The sequence below is a fragment of the Lissotriton helveticus genome, chromosome 4_1 (assembly GCF_964261635.1).
Source record: "Lissotriton helveticus chromosome 4_1, aLisHel1.1, whole genome shotgun sequence".
Classification (NCBI taxonomy): Eukaryota; Metazoa; Chordata; class Amphibia; order Caudata; family Salamandridae; genus Lissotriton; species Lissotriton helveticus.
The window spans coordinates 1,273,707,132-1,273,729,068 of NC_136063.1; the positions used below are offsets into that span (position 1 = coordinate 1,273,707,132).

Genomic DNA, 21,937 nt, shown 5'->3' on the forward strand with positions numbered 1-21,937 from the left:
AAAAATATGTGCAACCTTAAGCAGTCTAACTGCTACAGATGTTCCAGAAATTCCCCAAATGTCACTTACAGACTATTAATAGACGTGGGGGGTCCATATGGCACCCAGTACGCCCTATAAATGGTGTTAAATGGCACTGGGAGTTGGAGTCACTGGTGGGCTCCATGCGACAAAAGGAGAGCAAAGAGATCAGGCAGCCTCAGTCTCTAGTCTGTAGGTGACCGGGTAGCATCACTTAGTGTCAGCCCCTCGCAGCCGGAGCCCACGCTCTGATGCAGGTGACCATCATGGACATGCTGCGGCTACGGGCTTGTCAGTGTGGCTGCATCTACACATGCCACTGAAGCCCTCTCTCAAAGTACTTGCTGTTAGCGGATTGTGTGGATACCTTGTGACAGGAGAAGGAACTGCTCCAGATGTTCCAAAAATTCCCCAAATGTCACTTACAGGCTATTAGTAGACATGTGGGGTCCATCTGGCACCCAGTAGTCCATATAAATGCTGGAAAACTGCGCTGGGAGTTGGAGTCTCTGGCGGCCCCCATGTGGCAAAGAAGAGCAAAGAAGCCCAGCAGAATCAGTCTCTAGTCTGTAGGGGGCCAGATAGCATCACTAGTGTCGGCCCCTCACAGCCGAAGTTCACGCTCTGATGCGGGTGGCGACCTTGGACATGCCGCATCTACGTGCTTGTCAGTGTGGACGTAGCTGGACAGGCCACTGTAGCGAGTTAGGCTGTTCCCACGACCCCTGCTGATCTACCCAGGGTGAACGGCCACTCACTGCCCCCTACAAAGCCACTGTGCATAGTAAGGAGCATTTCTGGGAGCCCCGGCTCGGGAGCTCAGACGAGGCACGCGATCTTGTGTCTTCGTCCAGGCCCTGCCCCTGCCCCCTTTACTCAACCTGTAAGTTTTTATTTTACATTTCTCTAGAGCTTCTGTGTTAATGTTTGAACTCCAAATAACAATTGCATAAAATGAAAATAATAAAAATAAACACAAATTAATCAAGGCAAGGGTTGTTATGAATAAGGAGCCATTGGAACAAACGGACATATTTACCTACCTAGGAATAACTATAGGCCATAAATCAGACTCGAAACCCCAGATGGAAATTTTGACGCTTAAGCACTCCCAACTTGCAGGAGCAATTTTGAAAGAACACAGGCTCTCACAGACCAAGCCTGTAGGTCCCGCACTTAAGATATATAAAACCAAGGTTATGGCTTCTATTCTCTGTGGTGCGGAACTCTGGGGTTTCGAAAGTCTGCACCCATTAGTCCAAGACCAAAATAGATTTGTGAGAGGTCTAACTGGCCTCCCCCAAAGCACTCCACTTACACCCTTATACCTTGATCTGGGGTGTAACTTCCTGGCAGAGGTTGCAAGATTTAGAGCACTGGCCTACTGGAGAAGACTCTGGTCCACCCCGGAGCTAGCCCACTATGCCCTAGCCCTTAAAGATATTAGAGAGGCCGACTCCTCTTACAAGATCAGCTGGTTGCAGTGGGTGAAAAGCTCCCTGGTAAATATGGGCATGAGGCATTTATGGGAAGACCCGATGAATAACACGTTTCCCCCAAAAAAAGCTTATAAGGAAGCATACTGGGCCATGATCACAGCTGTCAACTTGTGCTCCCGCAAATCATCATCCTTTACCAGCTTCTTCATGGAACACAAGCTGGATCCAGTGTATGAAGACTTTTGGGACTTCATAACAAAGCCCATTTCAGGAAACTTATTTTTCAGTTCCGGATAGGTACATTACCGACAACAGTTTTCACCTATACCTGGCACCATTCTCAAAACAGTAAATGCTCATTTTGTCAGATTGCAGACGAAACAATACCCCATATTCTGTTTATTTGTCCAGCATATAGCTCTCCACAAAGCAAATGGCTCAAACCAATCTGTAGGAATATGGGCATTAGGTCGAGTGCCACTGCACTGTGAATATTAAAGACTAGCACTCAGGAGGTAATTGTGATTGCCCTAGCGAAGTTTTTAGGAGGCGTGTGGAGAATTAGTATACTTTTTAGTTAGCACTGGGACACACGGGTCTAGAATTTCAGAAGAACTGTCATTAATTTTTATCACTTTTTAAAACTTTTTAAAGTAAAAGAGTTTGTATAGTTCATTTTACTGAAACATAAACTTGCTTGTTTTTTATCATGGTTTACCATTCATGTTATGTACAGATTTGTTAAGTATTGGTGTTCATGTTTGAAATATTGTGGTGATTGTACTTATTTATTATCTTTTATGATCAGATTGGTCGAAATAAAGACTTAATAAATTGAAATTTAAAATAAATGATCATCATTTTAGCCAAGCAGTATTTACAAACACAAGTCCATGCAGCACACTAATATCTTCCATTAGTAAATGTTATACAAATATCCAAAGCATAACACATCTCTAAAGTTTAATATTGACTTTGGAAGTATCAGTTTCAGTAAATGGCTGTACAAAAACAAAATTGCATTAATTAATCAAATGATGAATTACCGAGCAGAGCCACCATATCGGTCATTGCTTCATGAGTGACGCCACCAAACGTCCCTGAATGGAGATCCTTCTTAGCACCTTCCACCTAAACAAAATAAAACATTGTAAAACATTCCCATAAAGAGAGAGCAGGCACATGTTTTCATAAAGCTGGATCACATGAACAGGGATTGGTTAAGAATTAACCCATAGCACACTCCTGCTGATAGAACCTACCATGAGTAAAACATTCATGGTCACTTCCTCCCTGCCATATCTGGGCAGATCTGGGCTACCAAGTAAGTAGCAGGTGATCTTAGCATAGATGCCAATAATCAAGAAGGCACTAAATTGTGTAGAAACATCTGCACTACACCCAGCACCAGCATCATTGACCTTCAGTCTCAAATACCAATCTACTTGCAATCATGTTTGTATCAGAGATGAGATGAGATATGTTTAACTTATAAGAGTTTGACAAGACTAATTAAACTATATTCCACGCTACTGGGTATTTATTTAATGTAAGAAAGTCAACTACATATGTGTGTGTTTACCTCTTTTTTTCCAACTTCACATTTGATAAGGGGCCCGGGACTCGTGTTTTTTTAACCCAGTATGCGTAGCTTCCTCTGCACAGCTCATGCTACGTAGGCATGTCCTGACTCTGCCTGGGCACAAGCCTCTCCCTCAGCCCAAAGAAAATTTCAATACATAACCCCTGTAAGCCCTGGTTCTAAGGGTTCTGTTGTAAAAGCCAAGGTTCAAGGAAAATCGTTTGCAGTGAGGTTCTGACACCTTATTCTGCAGGCCCCATGTCTTTTTTAAATATAATGTTGGTCCACTGTTAATTTGGATGTCAGGTTTGGAAAACGCCATCAACACCAAAAATGATATCCCCCTAGGTCTCAGTTAGACAACAAAATTTAAATCTTAATTAGGTAATAGATATAATAGGTAATTTTAGGTTTGGGAATTGTTAGCCATAATGTTGTATGCCTAATCCAACTACAATGGCTTCATTGAGATATATACGTTTGCTTCATAATTTGTTCTTCCCTGAAGAACTCCACACATATGAGTTGACTGGAAGGACAAATCAGATCTGCCTGGTTGGCAAGATGTGCCAAGGGGTATTTGTGTTGTGAAACTGATCTTGTCTGTTCTCTGAAGATTGCTGCAATTTCTAAAATGAATTAATCAGCTGAGCAATTGAAAAGTGTCAAGAGAGAACGGGGTGGTGGAGCGTGATTAATCAAACCACGTAATACAACTATACTTGCATGTCTCTTTTGACAAAGGCCCCACAGAAGCAATCAATCAGGGAGTGGGGCATTGTGGGTTAAATAACGCAAAACAACAGCACTTGACCGCCCCATTGACAAAGGTCCCACAAAATCGAACAGCTTGGAAGAGAGGTACCGCAGGTCCCCAGGCAAACCAATAAAAGCTGATGTGGTTATTAGGACCATCATAAAAATGAGGAATGATGGAGCACCAGAGCCAAATGGGTTACCAGCACCAGTATTCAAAACAGCACAAGATTTCTGGGCAATTTTAACCCCGCTCTTTAACAACATCTTTTCAACAGCAAGGACGCCGGATTCCTGTTGGTGCTCCATACTCTTCCCTATCTTCAAGAAAGGTGACTGCTCTAAGCCATCAAACTATAGGCTTGTCACCCTTCTTGACCTTGAAGCAAGGGCCTACGCTTGACTTCTCCTGAAGGATTTGGAGTCAGTGGCACAAGAAAAAGGCATCATTCCCTTCTACCAATCAGGCTTCAGGTCACACTCTTCAACTATGGGCAACATCATAACGGGTCTTTTTAAAGACAGGTGTGGGATTGGATAATGTTGACAGTTTGTGGTTCAGGGCCCCTGGAGTTATGCAGCAGAGAGGAGGGACAGAGCGCCTCTGTCTCCGATGATCGTCCAACTGATTTAAACTATACGGATACGACCAGCCATTTGGCAGCACCATTTCAGGCTGAGACTCTTCGTCCTGAACCACAAACTGTCAACATTATCCAATCCCACACCTGTTTTGAAAAAGACCCGCCGCGACCACCGATTGGGGCGTAACAGGGTCAAAACGTAGACGCTTGTCATAGGTCCAGAACCTCCAGTATCCCTTTAGAAACACTAGGAATCCTTGGATGTGTGCTAGCTTCTGGCCAATGAAATTCTTGTATATATCTGTATATATATAACATTCCATACCACTGTATATTGTTTCATGCACTGAGCACCTTTCACCAAATGTCACTTAATTGCACTTGTTCTTGACTGTCTTATTATGAATCAAATGTTATCATTGAATGAAGTAATTCAGACGAAACATGATTGAATTCTGATATAAATTGCATGAAATAATCTTTTGATCTCATGAACTTTATTTTGCTTGAGCATTTATTTCTCATCATATGTGTATATCAGAGAGCACTGAACCTTTATTGCATTAAGTAGCAGTGTCAAAGTAATGTGTCTTACCCAAAAGAACCATTCTTTTGTTTAACCATTAACTACCCAGGTTCTGAGGGACACAGGGTTACTCCTTTTCTTTAACTATCTCTTCCTTTTTAACCTTTATAAAGCAGACATGGGGGCTGGTCTGCAAGGCCCTATCCTAGGATCACCAAGGCTGGGTAGGGGGAGGCTGCCGGTAATACAATACGCAGACAACACAGTGATAATGGACCACACTAGAGTGGGCCTTCGGAGAGCCATTCATGTGCTGGATCGCTTCAACCAGGACAGCTACATAGGGCCATATGTAGGTGGCCAAATACCGGTCGGTAACGGCCGATTTTGGCGTTACCGACCGGTATTTGTAGTTTCAGATGTAGGGGGCCAGATAATTACCGATTCTGTAAATTTACCGAATCTGTAAATTACTGAATCGGTAAATGTACAGAATCGGTAATATGGGATGTAGGTGACACTGGAAACAGTGCCACAGGCCCTTAGGAATTCGTTATTTACCATGAAATACTATTGCATGGCAAATAACGAATTCCTGTGTACATGCACATCTGTGCATTTACACGTGTGCCATGTGGCACAAATACATGCCCTAAGGGCATGTATGTGTGTCACATGGCACACAAGCCAGACTCAGGGGTGCAACAGGGTGTCAAAGTGACACCCTGTCCCCTTTGATAAATCGGTAATTTTACCGAATCTGTATTTACCGATTCGGTAATTGCCATTGATTCCTAGGGGCCTCAAGGCCCATAGGAATCAATGGCAATTACCAAATCGGTAAATACTGATTCGGTAATTACCGAATCTTAACGATTCGGTAATTGTTACCGAATAATTACCTACATGGCATTTACCGATTTGTAAATACCGAATCGGTAAAATTCGGTATTTACGATTCGGTAAATGCCATTTACCTACATATGGCCCATAGTGGTTAATCAGGGGAAGAACAAGGTAAAGGGGTTTGGGAAACATCAACACACAAGGCAAGCCCACTGGCTTCTGGGTTAATGGCAAATTGGCACAGTAACAGCCTACAATTACCTTGGGGTCTGGCTCTCAAAAAGGGCCAACTCAAACATTCATTAAAAACATCTTAACTCTAAGGCCAATAATACCGTCATTAATCTATTAAGACAACTGAGCCAACATCTGCTAAGTCCATCAGCCGAACCAATATTGACAGTCTTAAAAGCAAAATTGCTACCTGCCATCTGTTATGGTCATCTGGCTTTTCCTGAAGCGCTGGACACGTTCTTAAATACAATTCAAGCCAAAGCAAACATGTAAATCTGTGTTGTTTATCCAGCGGTCAGCAAGGAAATCAAGTCTGAGACTGGAGCTGGGCCTTGGGAGGCCGGACTTGACATGTCAGGGGGACCTGATAAAGCTATACCTCAGGACCTTGAGGGCTCTAGCAGACTCACTCAGATATCAGCTGAGGTCTGTTTTTGAAGAAGCAGGTTCAGCCTGGCTCGATAGCCTTGGCCAGGCCATAATCACCCTGTGGATTGAGGCAGCAAGCTTACAACGGCCTGAAATTCCTCTTTTCACCTGGAAGAAAGCGGCGAACAAGCAGGTTCTGGAAACATCTTTCGCTTAAGACAGAAGCCTTCCTCCCTAGTTCGATCACAGAGCCATTGCATAAATGATACATTCCGGGAAAAGCTCAACCCTATCTACGTGAGACATTGACTATACAAGTCTGTAGGAATATTCCCTACATGAGACTCATCACGCTACCCATCACTGACTTCAACCCAGCATGGGCACGTAAGGGGGAAAACACAGCGTGTTGGCTATGTTCTTTTTACAGAGAATCCTGGCTGCACCTCCTGTGCTGTTGCCCTAAACTGAATAAGAGGGTCAGCGTCTTCTTCATCCGATACTCATCACAAATGGGGTAAGGCCCTGCAGAAAGGCCTCGGCCCTGTGCTTCACCGAATCAACAACAAGAAACCTAGCAAGACTGGGTAAATTTGTGCATCTAATCAGAATCTGCCATAAATGAGGCATTACAAGGGGATGTAACTCTTGTGACAAACTAATGACCACTTCTCGTTGTTGGCTTGCCATATTTTACAATACGTTGAAAGCTGTAGGATGGTCCTCGCCACGCACTAAGGGGGGGTCCATCCTTCTTATTCAAAGGTCAACTCACCAAACCAGATTTTAAAGTCTCCGATTTTATTCCTTTTATTTAACATGCAAGTTACAAGTAACTCCCAGAATTTGCACAAATGAGTTAAGGGTCACAGGCTGATCATAAGGATAAAGACACTGAAGGGGAGGGGAGGGGGCAGAGGGTAGTGAGGAACTGTTTTAACAATGTTTTTTTCTTTTTACCGTAATGATTTTAACTAATCGAACAGTTAATAAATCCTTCATTTATTTTACTTCGAAAATTCTTTTAAACTAACCTATAACATCATCTTTGGAGGATATAACATCATCTTTGGAGGAGTAGCGTGCATCAAGTCAGGCAGCTGACTGCGTCACTGCAGACCGATTCATCGTTGAACAACATCAATGCAGTAATGCCCCGGGCTGGGTACTCAATATATCGGATTATCTACCTTCTGTAATAAATATATTCTTTAAATATGACTTTTGAGTCCGAAGGGCCTTGTTTTACCATTTGGAAATAATTTTGCTTCTTCAAATTTTGTCATTTTCCTTGAACTTTCTTACGACTTATATGTTCCTTATTTCTCAACTATATAGCACCTCAAGCCTTTTCTTGTAGACGGCCTTATTGTCTAGCCTGGGAGAGTCAAACAACATGTAGGGAAACTTGTTTACCTTTTGTCTGATGTATTTACGATGCCTCAGAATAGCAGGCACACTTCTCTTGCATTGTTGACAGTGGGCCCGATTCACAGAACTAACTTAAGACAAAATCCTAAACTTACTACCAATTTGGTATTCACGGAAGGCACTTACTCATTTTGGTATTCACAGAATGCACTTACTCATTTCGGTATTCACAGAAGTTAGTAGTCCTAACTTTAGGACTCTTAAATGCCTTCTGTGAATACCGAAAGTCTTAAAGTTAGGATTTTTCTCAATTTAGTAGTAGTAAAGTTAGGACTCCTTACTTTAGAACTCCTAAATGCCTGCTGTGAATACCGAAAGTCTTAAAATTAGGATTTTTCTCAATTTAGTAGTAGTAAAGTTAGGACTCCTAACTTTAGGACTCCTAAATGCCTTCTGTGAATACCGAAAGTATTTAAATTAGGATTTTTCTCAGTTTAGTCGGTTTAGTCATAATGGTTAGCATGCACATCAGAGACTCGCAGTGGTGAGTGACAAATATGTGCACATGGGGAATACTGCATGACTGTGCCAATCCGCAAAGAGACGTGCATGCTGGAAATATGATTCAACACATTGGCCATTATTACGACTATGGAGTAATTCCAAGAGGAACTGTCAGTACTGGCTGGATTATCCTCTTGGAAGTCCTGCTATTATGAGCTGATCCTCTGGAATGAGGGATTACTGCCAGGATCCGGTAGTACTGGGGGGAATCCACATGGCATTCCAGGTTCTGTGTAGATTAACACACACATTTACCAACTGTTCTGAGCAGGTTTAAAATGTGGGAGGCTTTAATTGAGGCAGGGTAATGGTGGTGGCCTGAGAGAGTAAGGGAGGTAAATGGAAGTGGAGTTGTGGCTGGGGAGAGTATGTTCCCCCTTTGGGTGACCATGAGGACGACCAAGACGTGGGGACGTGGCTAGAGTTGCCACAAACAATCATGCGATAATATGGACTGGACTTTCCAGCTGGTAAAAATTGAGTCTGGATGACAGAAAATGTTGAGATACCCGTGGTAATTAATCTACTTGTTGGAGAGATCTAAGTTTTGTCTAATGTAGTGTTTACCAAACTGTAGGTCGCAAGCCGATTTTTGGTAGGCCGTGAAAGTCCAAGCAATAAATAAAAATACCTTTAAATTATGTATTTATCTAGTCACATTTGCTGTGCTTCAAAGACAAGACAATTGGAGAGAGTATAGGTTCGGAGAAGCTCAGCATGGCAACAGAGACAGCTACAACCAGGAAAGGTATTCCACCTCCATCGTTACTTGAGTATCTGCCAAAGTTCCAAAACAGATTGCTCACGTGTATATGGAGGACCATATTATTTTGGAATGGTTTGTTAACCTCAGGGTCACTTGTAGAGCATAGGCTTTGAGTGATGTGTCTAAGGTAACCACTTTAATACAGAAAGTACAGCACTCATTGGGAGAAAGCCTATAGCTGAGCATATGAACTATGAGTGAATGAGGGAAGCTCCGATCAAAAGGGTTCGGCTGATGGCAGCTCAGTACATCCAGAAGATTAAAGAGAGCCAAGAACAGATAGTAATATGTTTGAAATGTGGATTCATGGATAGCTGCATGATTGAAATGAGTAGAAGAGAGGGATGGAGGTGAAGGGTTTTATTGCCTTAACCAGTCAATGGAGGAGACAAAGTGACTCAAGGATGAGTGCTCTGCCCCACTTAGGCAATACCAGTCAGACATGATGGAAAAGTATTCAAAGAATCTTGTAATGTTAGCTGACAAGAGGTTAGTTACCAGGGATAACAAAGGCCTGGAGCAGCATGGATCTAAACCAAAAGAAAAGAGAAGCTCTCAACAGTCCGGTTCAAAACTACAGGTAAGGGACAGGGAGAACATTCACAGAAAGGGAATTGCTTTCAAGCCAAGAAGGGAAGAATGGACTGGTCTTCCAAGCACAAGGTGATTACTTGTTATAAGTGTCAGAAGAAAAGGCACCACAAGAGAGACAGTTAGGTAAAAGACCCAGTACCAGCTGCACCCATGACAGTGAGTGTGTTGACTGTAGGTGAATGGGCTATAGAGGGCCCTGTTGCACTCAAACTAGCAGCAATTAATATCAGAGAAACAGACCCAGGTGCTCTGATGCATGTATGAGGTTTGTGTTGAAAGCTGGTATCAATGCTATGTTTAGATATGCGGATTTGTAGAGTACACTATCACCAGGGAGGTTATCTGGGCACTAAGCAGGTGTGAGTCTTGGCACCACTAGGGCCTAGTGTGACTACTTAAAAAAACAGGTCTCCATCTTCTTGCAGAATACAAGAAGTGAGGAGGAGGCTCTTATGTGTAGCGGAAGGCCATTCCATGCTTTAAGGGCGATGAAGGACAAGACTTGACCGTAGGATCTGGTTTTCAATATGCATGAGATTTGTGAAAGTAGGAGTCCAGATGAGCAGACATGTCTGGAAGGTTTGTGAAAATAGAAGCGATTGTTGAGCTATGCTGGGCCATTGCTATGTTGTGCCACAAAAGTGTGGGTAAGAAGTTTGAATTGTGTTTGTTTGTAACTAGGGAGCCAGTGGACCTCTTTCAGTTGTGTTGCGATGTGAGCCAGCATGGGAGGTTGAGAATCATTCTGAAAGCAGAGTTCTCAATGGTCTGCAGCCTTCTGGTGAGTTTTTGCTGATGCAGGCATTCAGGGTGTTCCTGTAGTCCAGCTTGCTTGTTGCCAGGGTGTGTGATGGTTATCTGGCTGCTGATTGGGAGTCATTTGAAAACAATCTCCATGGCAGCCACAAAGTTGTGATGCCCTTGGGACAACCCATTCAAGTGAAATACAAAGTGGCTTTAAAGCAGCTGCTCCGTGTTTTACTGTACAGGTGGCAACCTGCCTGCATGTTTAAAGGGGAACAGAGATCCACTTGCAGGCGGGTGTAGTGAGTGAATGTACCGCCTGCAAGAGGATGTCTGGGAGGTACGCAGGACCCTCTTGCACCCTTCAGAAGGCTGCTATCAGGGGGTGCACTGACAGGGCGCCTCACAGCTTCTTTGCCTCTGCGCCAGCGTCCATATACAGTGAAGAGGTAAAGGAATTCCCTCATTTTCCTGGGGCCATGCCCCCACTCAAATGAGGAAACACCCTCTGGTGATAGTGCTGGTGCTATATGTGTGCCAGCGCTAGCTGTATTACAAAAAGGGCCACACACGCATCTGTGGCCCTTTCTAGAATATCAATTGCCCCATGGGTGCACAAAGCGGGTGCACATGCCCATTGTGCCCTGGGGCACTTTCCATAATACAGCCCCAGGTGGAGTCCCACAGTGATGTGCTCTTCCCAAAGATCAAGATTTTGCTCATGGTGTTCAGCTTTACACAGTTGGCCTTCATTAAGTGTGCGACTTCAGTCATGCAGGCATTGAACTTGTTCTGGGTACTGGCCGTGCTGTCCGTGAAGGAGAAAATGAGTTGTGTGTCCTTGGTTTAGGAGAGGACGTTGATATCAATAGAGTGGAAGATGCTGGCCAGAGGGACCATATATGCATTGAAAAGGGTTGGGCTCTGGGAGGATCCTTGTGGAACTCAGCAGATGAAGTCACAGGCATCTGAGGTGTACAGTGCCAGGCTGACTGACTGGGTCCTTCCAGTCAGGAAGAAGAAGATACATCGGAGTGCATGTCCTTTGGTTCAAATGCTGTGTAGGCATTTGATGAGGATGGGGTGGGATATTTTGTGAAATGCTGGGTAGAGGTCCAGGAGGATGAGGGCCGCGGTGTCTCCTCTGTCCAGAGTCATCAAGATGTCATCTGTGGCAGTGATGAAGGCAGTTTCCATGCTGTGGTTGGAAACCAGACTGAGTGGTGTTGAGAAGATGGTGGTCATTGTGGTATTCTGTGAGGTACGTCAAAACAAGGAGTATCTCTCAGCCTAAGGAGGAAAGATATGGCAGAGTGTATGTGTAATGACTATACGCCACTTCAATGAAAAGTGTGAATAAGGAAAATTAATACTTTTTTATTTACATCCCTCACCCACTACTGCAGTGGGAAGCTTCATCATCAGGTTCATCAGGTTCGCCCTGACTCCTAAAGGTCAGGCTGGGCTTGACCATATTTCTGGGAGCTCTTTGTATATTATTATTAGTCGGGAGTACTGCAATTAAAAATACCTTATCCACTTCCAAGGTATCCCTTTATTGGTGGGGTGGATGGGAAATGAATAAAATAGACTGTGTAAAGGGCAAATGGGATTTGATGGTCCTATGACATTTATGGTGCCAGCTTGTATCTGCCTACTGTACTGGCTGAACACCGTCCGAGGCATTCATCAGGGCGGATTTGCTTTTCTAATGCCCCAGCATTGAAGTGTTTTTTTGTATAAAAAGGGCAAGCATTGTAGAACTATTATAGGTGAAAGTTTGTCCGTGAAGTCCAATTCCATCAAGGGTCCCCAACCATTCATATAACTACTGGGGTCCTCTCATATCGTGCCTTTGGCACCAAAAGCCAACACCCCTCTGCTCCCCATGGGGCATGAAAAGGCAATCCCTGGAAACCTTTGATTTGGCAAGTATTACTGTATTTTGCATGCCTATAACAGTTTTACAGTGCATGGCTTTTTAAATAAAAAACATGTCAACAAGGGAGTATAAGAAAAGCAAACCTGCCCTGATGAATGCCTCGGATCATGTTCAGCCAGTACAGTAGGAAGAAGCATTTTGGCATTTTAAGGGCCATAGGACCATCATCTATTAGCCCTTTATATAGTCTATTTATACCAGTTTATTGTAATGCCTTATGGGCTTCTGCCATTTTCCAATACTTTGTGAACCATGTTCTGCCAGAGTTAGAGAGTTCTGTGTGGCCTACCTGGATGGTACTGCAGTCTTTAGCAATTCATTAGAGGACCACCGTAAACACCTAGAACAGGGGCTGGTCAGGTCACAATGGGTGAAACTGACCATCAATGCAACGAGGTGCAAAGACGGACAGTCCACTATAGTCTACCTTGAGCATCGGGGGATATCAGGAATATCTGCCTGTTGGATGCCAAGATTCAGTCTGTTTTGGAGTAAGAGGGTCCCACCCCCTGGACAGAGGTGAAAGCCTTTTTAGTACTCACTGGTTATTAGAGGAACTTTGTGGTCAGCTATAGTACCATTGTTACACCACTGATAGCCCTGACATCTAAGAAACAGCCCAAAGGGTGAGATGGACTGAGTAGTGCCAGAAAGCTTCTGAAGATCTGAAGAGAGCACTATGCAATGCACCGGTACTGAAGGCACCTACATTTAGTCAGCCCTTTATAGTAAAACTTTATGCCTTAGACAAAGGATTTGGAGCAGTGTTGGATCAACTAGATAACAAAAGAGAGTCCAGTGGCATTTGTCATTTGCAGACTACTCCCTAAAGAGGAGAATTAGGTGGTCTTTTATAAAGAATGCTTTCCCAGAGAGTGGGCTTTGAGAATGTTCTGACCTTACCTGTTTGGTACTCAGTTTGTGGTCCGGACAGATCACACGTCACTCAAGTGTTTGATGGCAATAAAGTATGAGAATCTCAAGTTGCAGAGAAGGTCTATCTCAAATGAAAGTTTAGGTCTCACAGTGGCTCGGTGTGTGTGAGACAAAATTAATGGAGGCCAGTTGTATCCATTTTGGTCATGAACAAGGTAGAGGTTGAAGATTGTACTCTAGACAGTGGACACTATTGTTGACATTCCTGCAGTGTGGGAGTCAGGAGGCCTGGACATTGAAGTGAGGGGAGTGGAGACCTGGCTGCTCTGGATATTTTATGAGAATGGGAATGTCCATGCTGTGCAGGTACTGGTTGCATGCACACAGGGGGCACATGTTGTGCCACCCTGTGTGCATCCACACGGCTTGAGGCACAAGGGGGCCCTACCCCCTTTTGTTTCCTCATGGTGGCAACACCATGTAAATTGTGTCAGTGAGGAAACTCGTAATATGCTTGACCGGGCCGCAGCAGCCCGGCCAAGCATACTGCACCCTCAATACCGCCACACCACTACGAGGGATCGCTGATCCCTGCCAGTTGCTGTCGTCCCAGTGCGGCCCAACTGCCCTGGTCGTAATGGGATAGTGCCCACTGATTTGTACATGAGTGTTGAAGTGTGCAGTATTTAGAACAATTATGTGATTAATCTTCACTCTTTCTTGTAAAGATAAGCAGAGGTGGGGTTTTCACTTTATTAGATTTGTTGGTTGATTGTTGAGCTCTGAGCTCGAGCACCCCTGCATAACCTCCCTGAGAAGCCTGTGACTGTTTGCCTCACTGTCCTGAGAATCATGTGCAGAAAGGGTAGTACTTGGCCCAGTTTGCAGAGCCACACTACGAAGGGCCACATGTCATCAGTGGCAAACAACCCCGGTAGCACCTACCTGCAGAGTGATACAGAGTTTCAGAACGGTGCTTTATGATTAAAGCCTAGAAGCAGCTGAATGTAAGATCAGTGCTTAGCCTTCATTTTTGCCTGTGGCTGCAGATGTTGGGACCCTGCCCTCATTTTTAGGGATCAGGACATATTACTCATCATCACTCCTTGATCCAGAGCAAGAGAGAAAGGGAGAAAAGGGAGAAAGAAGGACAAAGAGACATTTATGAAAACAGTGACAAAAGGAAAAGGCAGGGATAAAAACAAAAAGGGATACGTTTGTTAATAAAGAGTAGGGTGATGCATGAATCCAGACTGGGCAGCCTTGCTATTCTGAAAACCCTGTATTTGACAGAACTGGCTCAAATTAAGCCCTGTGTAAGATCACAGCCGTAACAAATCTTTATGTTCAAGCAATCGCATTGCTTTTTATAAAGCAGAACACGATATAATATAGAAACTCCTGAATATAATTTAAAACAAAATCTAGTTTCTTTAGTGTGTGCACATAATTATGACTTAGTCAAATCTTCTATCTGATTCTTATCTTCAATGTACACTTTCCTTTAGCTCCGTGTTTTTGTTCTGTACCCAGGCCTGGTTCTAGGATTTTTTTCTTTGGGAGGGCTGTAAAGAAGCATGGGGGGGCCATGAAGATAAATGGGTGCTGGCCAAAAAACAACAAAGGGGCATATTCTCAAGAATGTGTGATAACCATCGCAAAAGTAACTTAATGCACTTCCAACATCGCAGTGTATCGCGGGAAAGTGACGCCGTGTTAACCAAGCATTCTCAACATGGCAGTACCATGTGATAGTCTCCAGATAACGCGTTAACTGACCACGTTAAAATCAATGCCATGCCGCAAAAATGTGAAACACGAGCGCAAAAAAAAGGTGAGATGAGGCCAATCGCGATACTGAAATCAGCGAAAACCAGCTACAGGCCTGCAATTCACATGCGGTATGCGGGAAAAATCACCATAAAAGTTGAAAGAAACTGACAAAGAAATGCCAAACAACAGCGAAGCACAATGGATGTTGCCGGAGCAAGTACGGATCAGAACCAGAACCCCACAAGCCCCCCGAGGACCTGCCTGGGACCTCAGGGTCAGGGAAGGCCAAGGAGAAGAAGAGTAGGAAGAAGCACTTCAGTCTGCATGAAAACAGGATCCTGATAACGGAGGTGGTCGAACACCATCAACAACTGTTCGTCACCTCCACTGTGTCATTGGCAACAAAAACTGGACTATGGCAGTTCATAATGGACAAGGTGAATGCAGTCAGAGTGCTGAAGAGGACATGGAAGAGGTCAAGAGGTGCTGGAATGACGTCAAGCGCAAAACCAAGCTGAAACTTGCCAACAACCGGAAGGCAGCAATGCAGACTGGAGGTGGGAGTCCTGCGCCACAGGAGGAGCTGGACTGCATGGAGGAAATGGTGTCCACAGTAATCAGCATGATTCCGTGTAGTTGATGTGGCATGTCTTTGTCCGCGGGGGGAGGTGGGGGGCCCTGGGAGAGGGGGTCCGGGGGAAGTGGCAGTGTGTGTTGTGGCCCTCTTGGGTGTCCGAGCTGCATGATCAGTGGCTCCATGGCATCTGTTGTTCTTCAGGTGTGGCTCTGGGCTGGGCTCCCGTTTGTGGTGCAGGCTGTGGTCCGACTTTGCATCAGGTCAGAGCAGGTGTTAGTTTCCTGCTGCTAACACACCTTATCGCATGTTTTGTGATCTCATCGCCGATCTGGCTGGTCATTGTGAATGTTGCGGAGTGATGTTGTCGCTGCTTTTTGCTCGGAACGCCTACTCTGAATCTCATTAGCGATAGTTGTGTGGGTCATTCGTGGTGATGTTTTTGCAGCTGCTATATAGGTAAACTGGTGCTATGGGCTGTTAGCACCATCTTTTGAATGGGGCAATAAATTTATCGCGACTTTGCCTTTAATAAAGTGCCGTTAACTCGGCGATGGTTCCTTGAGAATATGACCCAAAGTGATTAATCAATCTAATATTTTAAGTATTGGCATCTGACCGCTTTTGACATTTTTAACAAATCAGCACCCAAGGTGCTGCATACTTAGCTTTCTTTGATGTACTTCCGGCTTTGGGAAAGGGGAGGGACTTTAAGATGCAGATCTTTAAGACTGCATCATGCTCACACTCATGTGCAGCAGCTGAAACGTTGCTGCTGACAAACAGGGCCACTTTGCAGCTTTTCGTGTGTTTAAAAAACTTTGACAGCTTTTTACTTTGTAAAGCATTGCAGTTCATAAATGCGATGCAATATGCCCAGAATCATAATTCGGTTTTCAGGATATCAGTGCTGGCCATTTGTGCATCATAACAGCTACTAAACTCCAGTGAATTCACACCTCTCCCTAGGCCTAAAAGTACCCTATATCACTAGTGCTATTCATTTAAAAAAAAAAAAAACGATAAGGGAGAACCCACAGGGCTGCACACCCCTCTGAAACCTTAAGGTAGAAAACGCTTGCTTTCCAGTTCTGAATGGCATTGGGTGGCCAGGGTATTCCTTGGGTGGGCCTGGCTCACCTAGCCCACCCTCTAGAACCGGGCCTGTCTGTACCACTACAAAATCGTGTTTAATTTATAACTCCTATTTGAATCTTCATACAATAATTACCGAAACCTGACGGAGAGTGTTAATTTACACATTGGCCACACGATGGCAGCAAAGCTCCATGAATGTGTTTTGTCTAGAAAAAATGGTTTCTGCATTTTAAGCAACACACATGACATGTTCTAAATAATTTTTTTCGGTATCGCGCTTCTGTTGTTCCTAAGAGATATCCATAATACTATAGGCAGTGCTATAACTCAATATAACTTTATCTCTTGAGGAAAAAAGTCGACCCTCTATTCAGTACTGTCACTGTGCAAGTGCAGGATGTGGTGTAACGGCAAAGAACCTCTAACTTTGAAACAGGGGAATCGGGTCCGAATTGCGGCGTCGCCTCAACATCTTGTGAGTCTGGGCAAATCGCGTAATCTTCCTGTGTCCACAATAAATAAATGTGTCCTTGTTTGACGTTATTGGTGCTCATTTAAAGAGCATCAACACTGTCGGGTCAAGTTTGCGCTATATAAAAACTGTAAAAAAAAGCAAATAAAAAAATGGATCTGTGGAGCAGGGAGGAGATTGCGGCACAAATAAGGTTGAAGCAAAGGGTGGGACAAGGGGTGGGCTACAAACAAACATTGAATGAGCGTTCACGGTGTTATAGAAACACTAGAGGAAATTGGAGAACATTCTGTTTGCCCTTGCTTTATAGAAAACATTTAACAGTGACTTTCAAATTTCACATGTGCCGTTGGGTGAACACCTGACATGGAGTAAAATTCTGTGCAGAACTATAAACAATTCAGGACAAAGGGTATAAATTCAGGGCAAAAATTCAGGACGAAATGACAATTTTACAGATACATCCAAGGAGAGGCCATACCACACTACTTTATCGGTGCACTTGTTTTCTATTTTCTACATAGCACTATTTATTCACTATGGTCTTTATTTGATTGCCTCGGGGTATGCTACATTCAGGTGGCACATTATGTCGTTGTTCAATATTAAATTAAAGCCCTGGAGCACGGTGTCCAGGGCATCATCACTACCCAAATCTACCCAACCTTTCTTAGAGAGAAAGCAACAGCAACATTTTGATTATTTTTCGAGACATTTTAAAACCCATGGCAAACAGTTTGGAAAATATTAAGATAAGTGTCCAGCTACTAATTTATGCAAGTTGAACAAAAACATCTGGCTCACCGCAACCTCCAGTGGACTTTAAACCTAAAAGAAAATAATGTGTCTGAGAATATGGGGCCATATTATCAAGAAAGGGCGATTTATTATCGCCGCTTTTATCGGCAGGAAACTGCAGCTGAAGCGGCGATAATGGACTTGATAATATGACCTTGTGAATTCCAATAGAAGCCCATGTTCTGGTCGAACTTGGGCTTCTATTGGAATTCTCAAGGGCATATTATCAAGCCTATTATCACCGCTTTAGCGGCAGTTTCCTGCCGATAAAAGCGGCGATAATGTATCACCCTTTCTCGATAATGTATCGCCCTTTCTCGATAATATGACCCATGGTGTGGCCGAAGGTCTCACACCTACTGTCAGGATGTGAGTTACCCATAACTTGTCTGTAGTCTCATAGCACTAGAGTGTCTGTCCAGCACTCAACGTTTATATCGGAACTGACAGCCCAGACTACTGATCAAAGGGAATTTAAAGAGCAAGATAAAATCGAGATCAGATGAGAGATCTACAGAAACTGATTCAAAGGGTCGTTTCTCAGATTCAGACAAATAAGAAAAAGAAGTACACGGTGGGACGATTTCCAAATTCAGACATGATGGGTCCTCCATGAGTATCTGAAAGTATTTCGTCCCTGGGGATTTGTCTCAGCTGAGAGGAGAGAAACAGAAGTGGCAGTTGAACAAGCAGCAGTCACCTACCCTGGCAAACTCTGCTGGTGCAATCACCCACTGGTGGTACTTGTGAAGAGTGTGCAGGGGCCAAACCCATTGGAAGGCTTGGCCCTGGGCAATTGCCTACTCTGTCAATGTCTTAAAATGGTTCTACAGTAGGGCCAAGGCCTAACCAGTGATCTGGCACATCCCTAAGTGCCAAAATGCACGCAGGATATTCAAAATATGTGGGATGTAAATTACACAAGCAGAATGTAAGAACATTTTATAATGTAAGAAGTGCTTCTTTGGCATGTGGTAGTGTTTCATATATTCTATTAGACATCAGATTGAGCTGGGAATCAGTTACCTTTCAATACTTAGGGATTAATACCAACCGTTCCCCACTGATTTGCAGGATGAAAATCTGGGCAGAGTGACCTGGTGCTTCCGAGCCCAGTTTGCTTTTCGGTCTTCTCTTCCGCTTTCAGTAATGGGCCACATGGCACTAGTGGAGATGGGGGTGCTACCGCAGTTACTGTATTATTTTGCAAATCTTCCCCTGCTGATCCCTCATTCCTTCTTCAGGTACCTTGACACGCCCCACGTCTTATTTAGGGGCCGCAGGGCCGCCGGCCAGCGCTTTCCACACTAAAGCTAACTGTGACTGCAGTGGATTAGCCCTTCTGGACTTAAAATGCTATCATTTAGCTGCACAACTCTGATGGCTGTTTCGCTGGCTGTCTGGCCGCCCCCTGCTTGAGATGGGGTTTACCCATAAAGACTTGAAGGAGGGCTTACTGCACTGCTCATTGTTTTCTACTGCCATTCTACCCAGCAACACCCGGGGTTATTACGCCTGGCTTTCTCTTGCCTTACTAAAACCCATAAACTTATTAACACAAAGAAACCCTACTCCCCTGCAATATCTTTGCTAGGCCTCCTCACTCATACAGGACAGCTTCACTTAGGGCAACTCCATCTGTGGCATGATTCAGGCCTCTCAAAATTGGTGGATTTGTTTGTTGACGGTGATCTCCTAGATTTCCAAACACTTAGGACAGACCACAGCCCCACTTGGTCAATTCCTTTCTTATGAGCCATAAACACTCATTACATGCCCGATTTCATGTCCACCACCAAGCACTAACCACACATGAGTTGTACAAGATGCTCTACACCATAGGAACTGGCAACAAACTGATAAGATTGGTCTGTATACAGAGCTTTACTGCAACATGGGAATCACTCCAGGGATTTTCTCTGTATTAACGGCGAGACTGACATGGTCAAACCTCTGCACAATGTGAACTGTGCTTAAATATTGGAAAATCCACACACACTATCCTGTGGCTTCCATTTTAAATCTATTCAATTAAATATTCTGAACTGAGCCTACCTCTTACCTTTCCAGATTAACAAACTATACCTGGGAGCTACAGATGCTTGTCCTTGTTGTATGCATTTAGATGCCAATTTGCCTAATATGCTTTCGTCTTATCCCACACTCCTTTCATCCTGGCAGAAAGTTCTTGCGGAGCTATCGACCACCGTGGGGTGCGTACTAATGAATTCCCCAGAAGTGGTCGTATTGGGCATATTCCCCCGCCCTAAGTTCAAGAAACCCTCCACCAAATTCTTTGACCAAGCTGATCCAGCAAAAATGCAATATTACACTGCAATGGAAGGATTCACTTCCATCGACTATCGTAAATTGGAGCGAGGTCTCGCTCTCTTGGTTTCAATCTCAGAGCACCGTCTTACACAGGAAGGAATAAACTGATCTAAGAAAATATTTTATCGCACAGATGTTGGAAATTTTGGTGTAAGGTTTTAGAGAATGAGCCTAGAATGATACCCCCCACCTGTAATCCACCCCAAAACATACGCTCTTGGTTTCTGTATACTGGTTGCTCTTGCCACATCTGGCAACTACAAATTGTAGTGGTCGAAGGACACCTATCACCGACACACTGTCGGATTTCCCCACTAGAACATTTTCTTTGAAGCACTACAGGTTCACTTCAGTTAAGGCAACAGCAACGTAGCAGGGAGTGGGGAGGGACAGTTTATTATGGGCCAGTTTCTTACACAGAATTGTTTTTAAATTGTGTACGAACTCTTTATAAATAGCCTAGCACTGTTCTGTAATTGTTCAAAGGAGTCTATTGCTACATACATATATAAAATATTTTAAAATCATATGATAGCGTTTCAATTTAGTACATTAGATCACAACATTGCATTGGCATTTATTTGAAGTGAAAGTTTCTAAAAATGAGCTTTGAAACATTTGTTAACTCTCTTTCTTGACAACACCCGGTGTCAATAAAGGGAAGCAATTATCTGCTGTCCCTTACATCATGGCCAGTATTATTGTTATCAGTCGTGGAATATTGCAAACTAATAAATCACACAAGGGATTTTTTTTTTACACAGTCCATCTTAAACTGATTTACTTGAAAGTGCTCTTAAATGTCACTATCAAGTATATTTGATACATGATTCAAATTGATTACACAATTTAATCATGCAGGGAATCCCAGATATGTACCCAGGCTTTCCAGGCACACATACTGCACTTAAGCCACTGACTAGATTAATTTATGTTTCTCATTTCCCTTTAAAAGCAAAAGACAGTGTTTTTGCACAATTCTGTAAGATGAATAGTAAACTGTCTTGAATAAATACAGTAAAAAAAAGGGAGAAGGTGGCAAGGAGCTGGATATAGGTCCAGTGGCTTGTGCTCCTGAATGCTAAAGTAGTCACTAAAGAAAGTCACAGTTCCGGAGAAGGATGTAGGACAAGAGAGAAGGGGGCGAGTCGTTCCTATGGGAAGGTCGGAGGGACCTTTACTTGATGCCCTCACACACCTCGAAGGATGTCATGCTACATCATGGGGCGGTGCTCCTCATCGGGACAGCGCTGCAATGCCCTATGGGTACCCTGAAGGGTCATTTTATCGGAGATCTTTTAGGAATCTCGCCGTAAGGTGTGGGCCGGTCTGCATGCAAAGGTACATGAAGTGTAAATGTTAAAAGGTGACTAGAAGGGGAGTAAGGAAGATAAATTTAATGAAAAGAACCCTCTGTTATCAGTAAAAAATCAAAAGGTTGTGTGCGGCTCGAGGGTGATAATGGCCCTCAGTAGCTAGGCAAGTGCAAAGTCTTTTGTAGACGGGGATTGGGTCAACATGTTTTGCGCTGTGGTGTGGTCTCAGGAGGAGATCCTTCACACTTCTTAAGGACCTAGGGGTGGTGAGAAAAGGGGTGGGACTGTGTGTTGGTCTAGTAGAGCATTGTAGTACCACTCAATGGACCCGTGAAGTGGATCTATCTAATTTTTATGGGTG

General features: G+C 43.8%; 1 protein-coding gene across 7 annotated transcripts in view; it reads right to left on the reverse strand.

The window, feature by feature from the left end:
- Positions 1-21,937, reverse strand: part of LOC144829072 (beta-Ala-His dipeptidase-like) — a 392,817-nt gene that overhangs the window by 113,819 nt on the left and 257,061 nt on the right. For all 7 annotated transcript variants that reach the window (XM_078687840.1, XM_078687838.1, XM_078687841.1 and 4 more), the window contains one exon: positions 2,507-2,591. In XM_078687840.1, the coding sequence (XP_078543966.1) occupies positions 2,507-2,591 (85 nt within the window). The remainder of the gene's footprint in view (positions 1-2,506; positions 2,592-21,937) is intronic.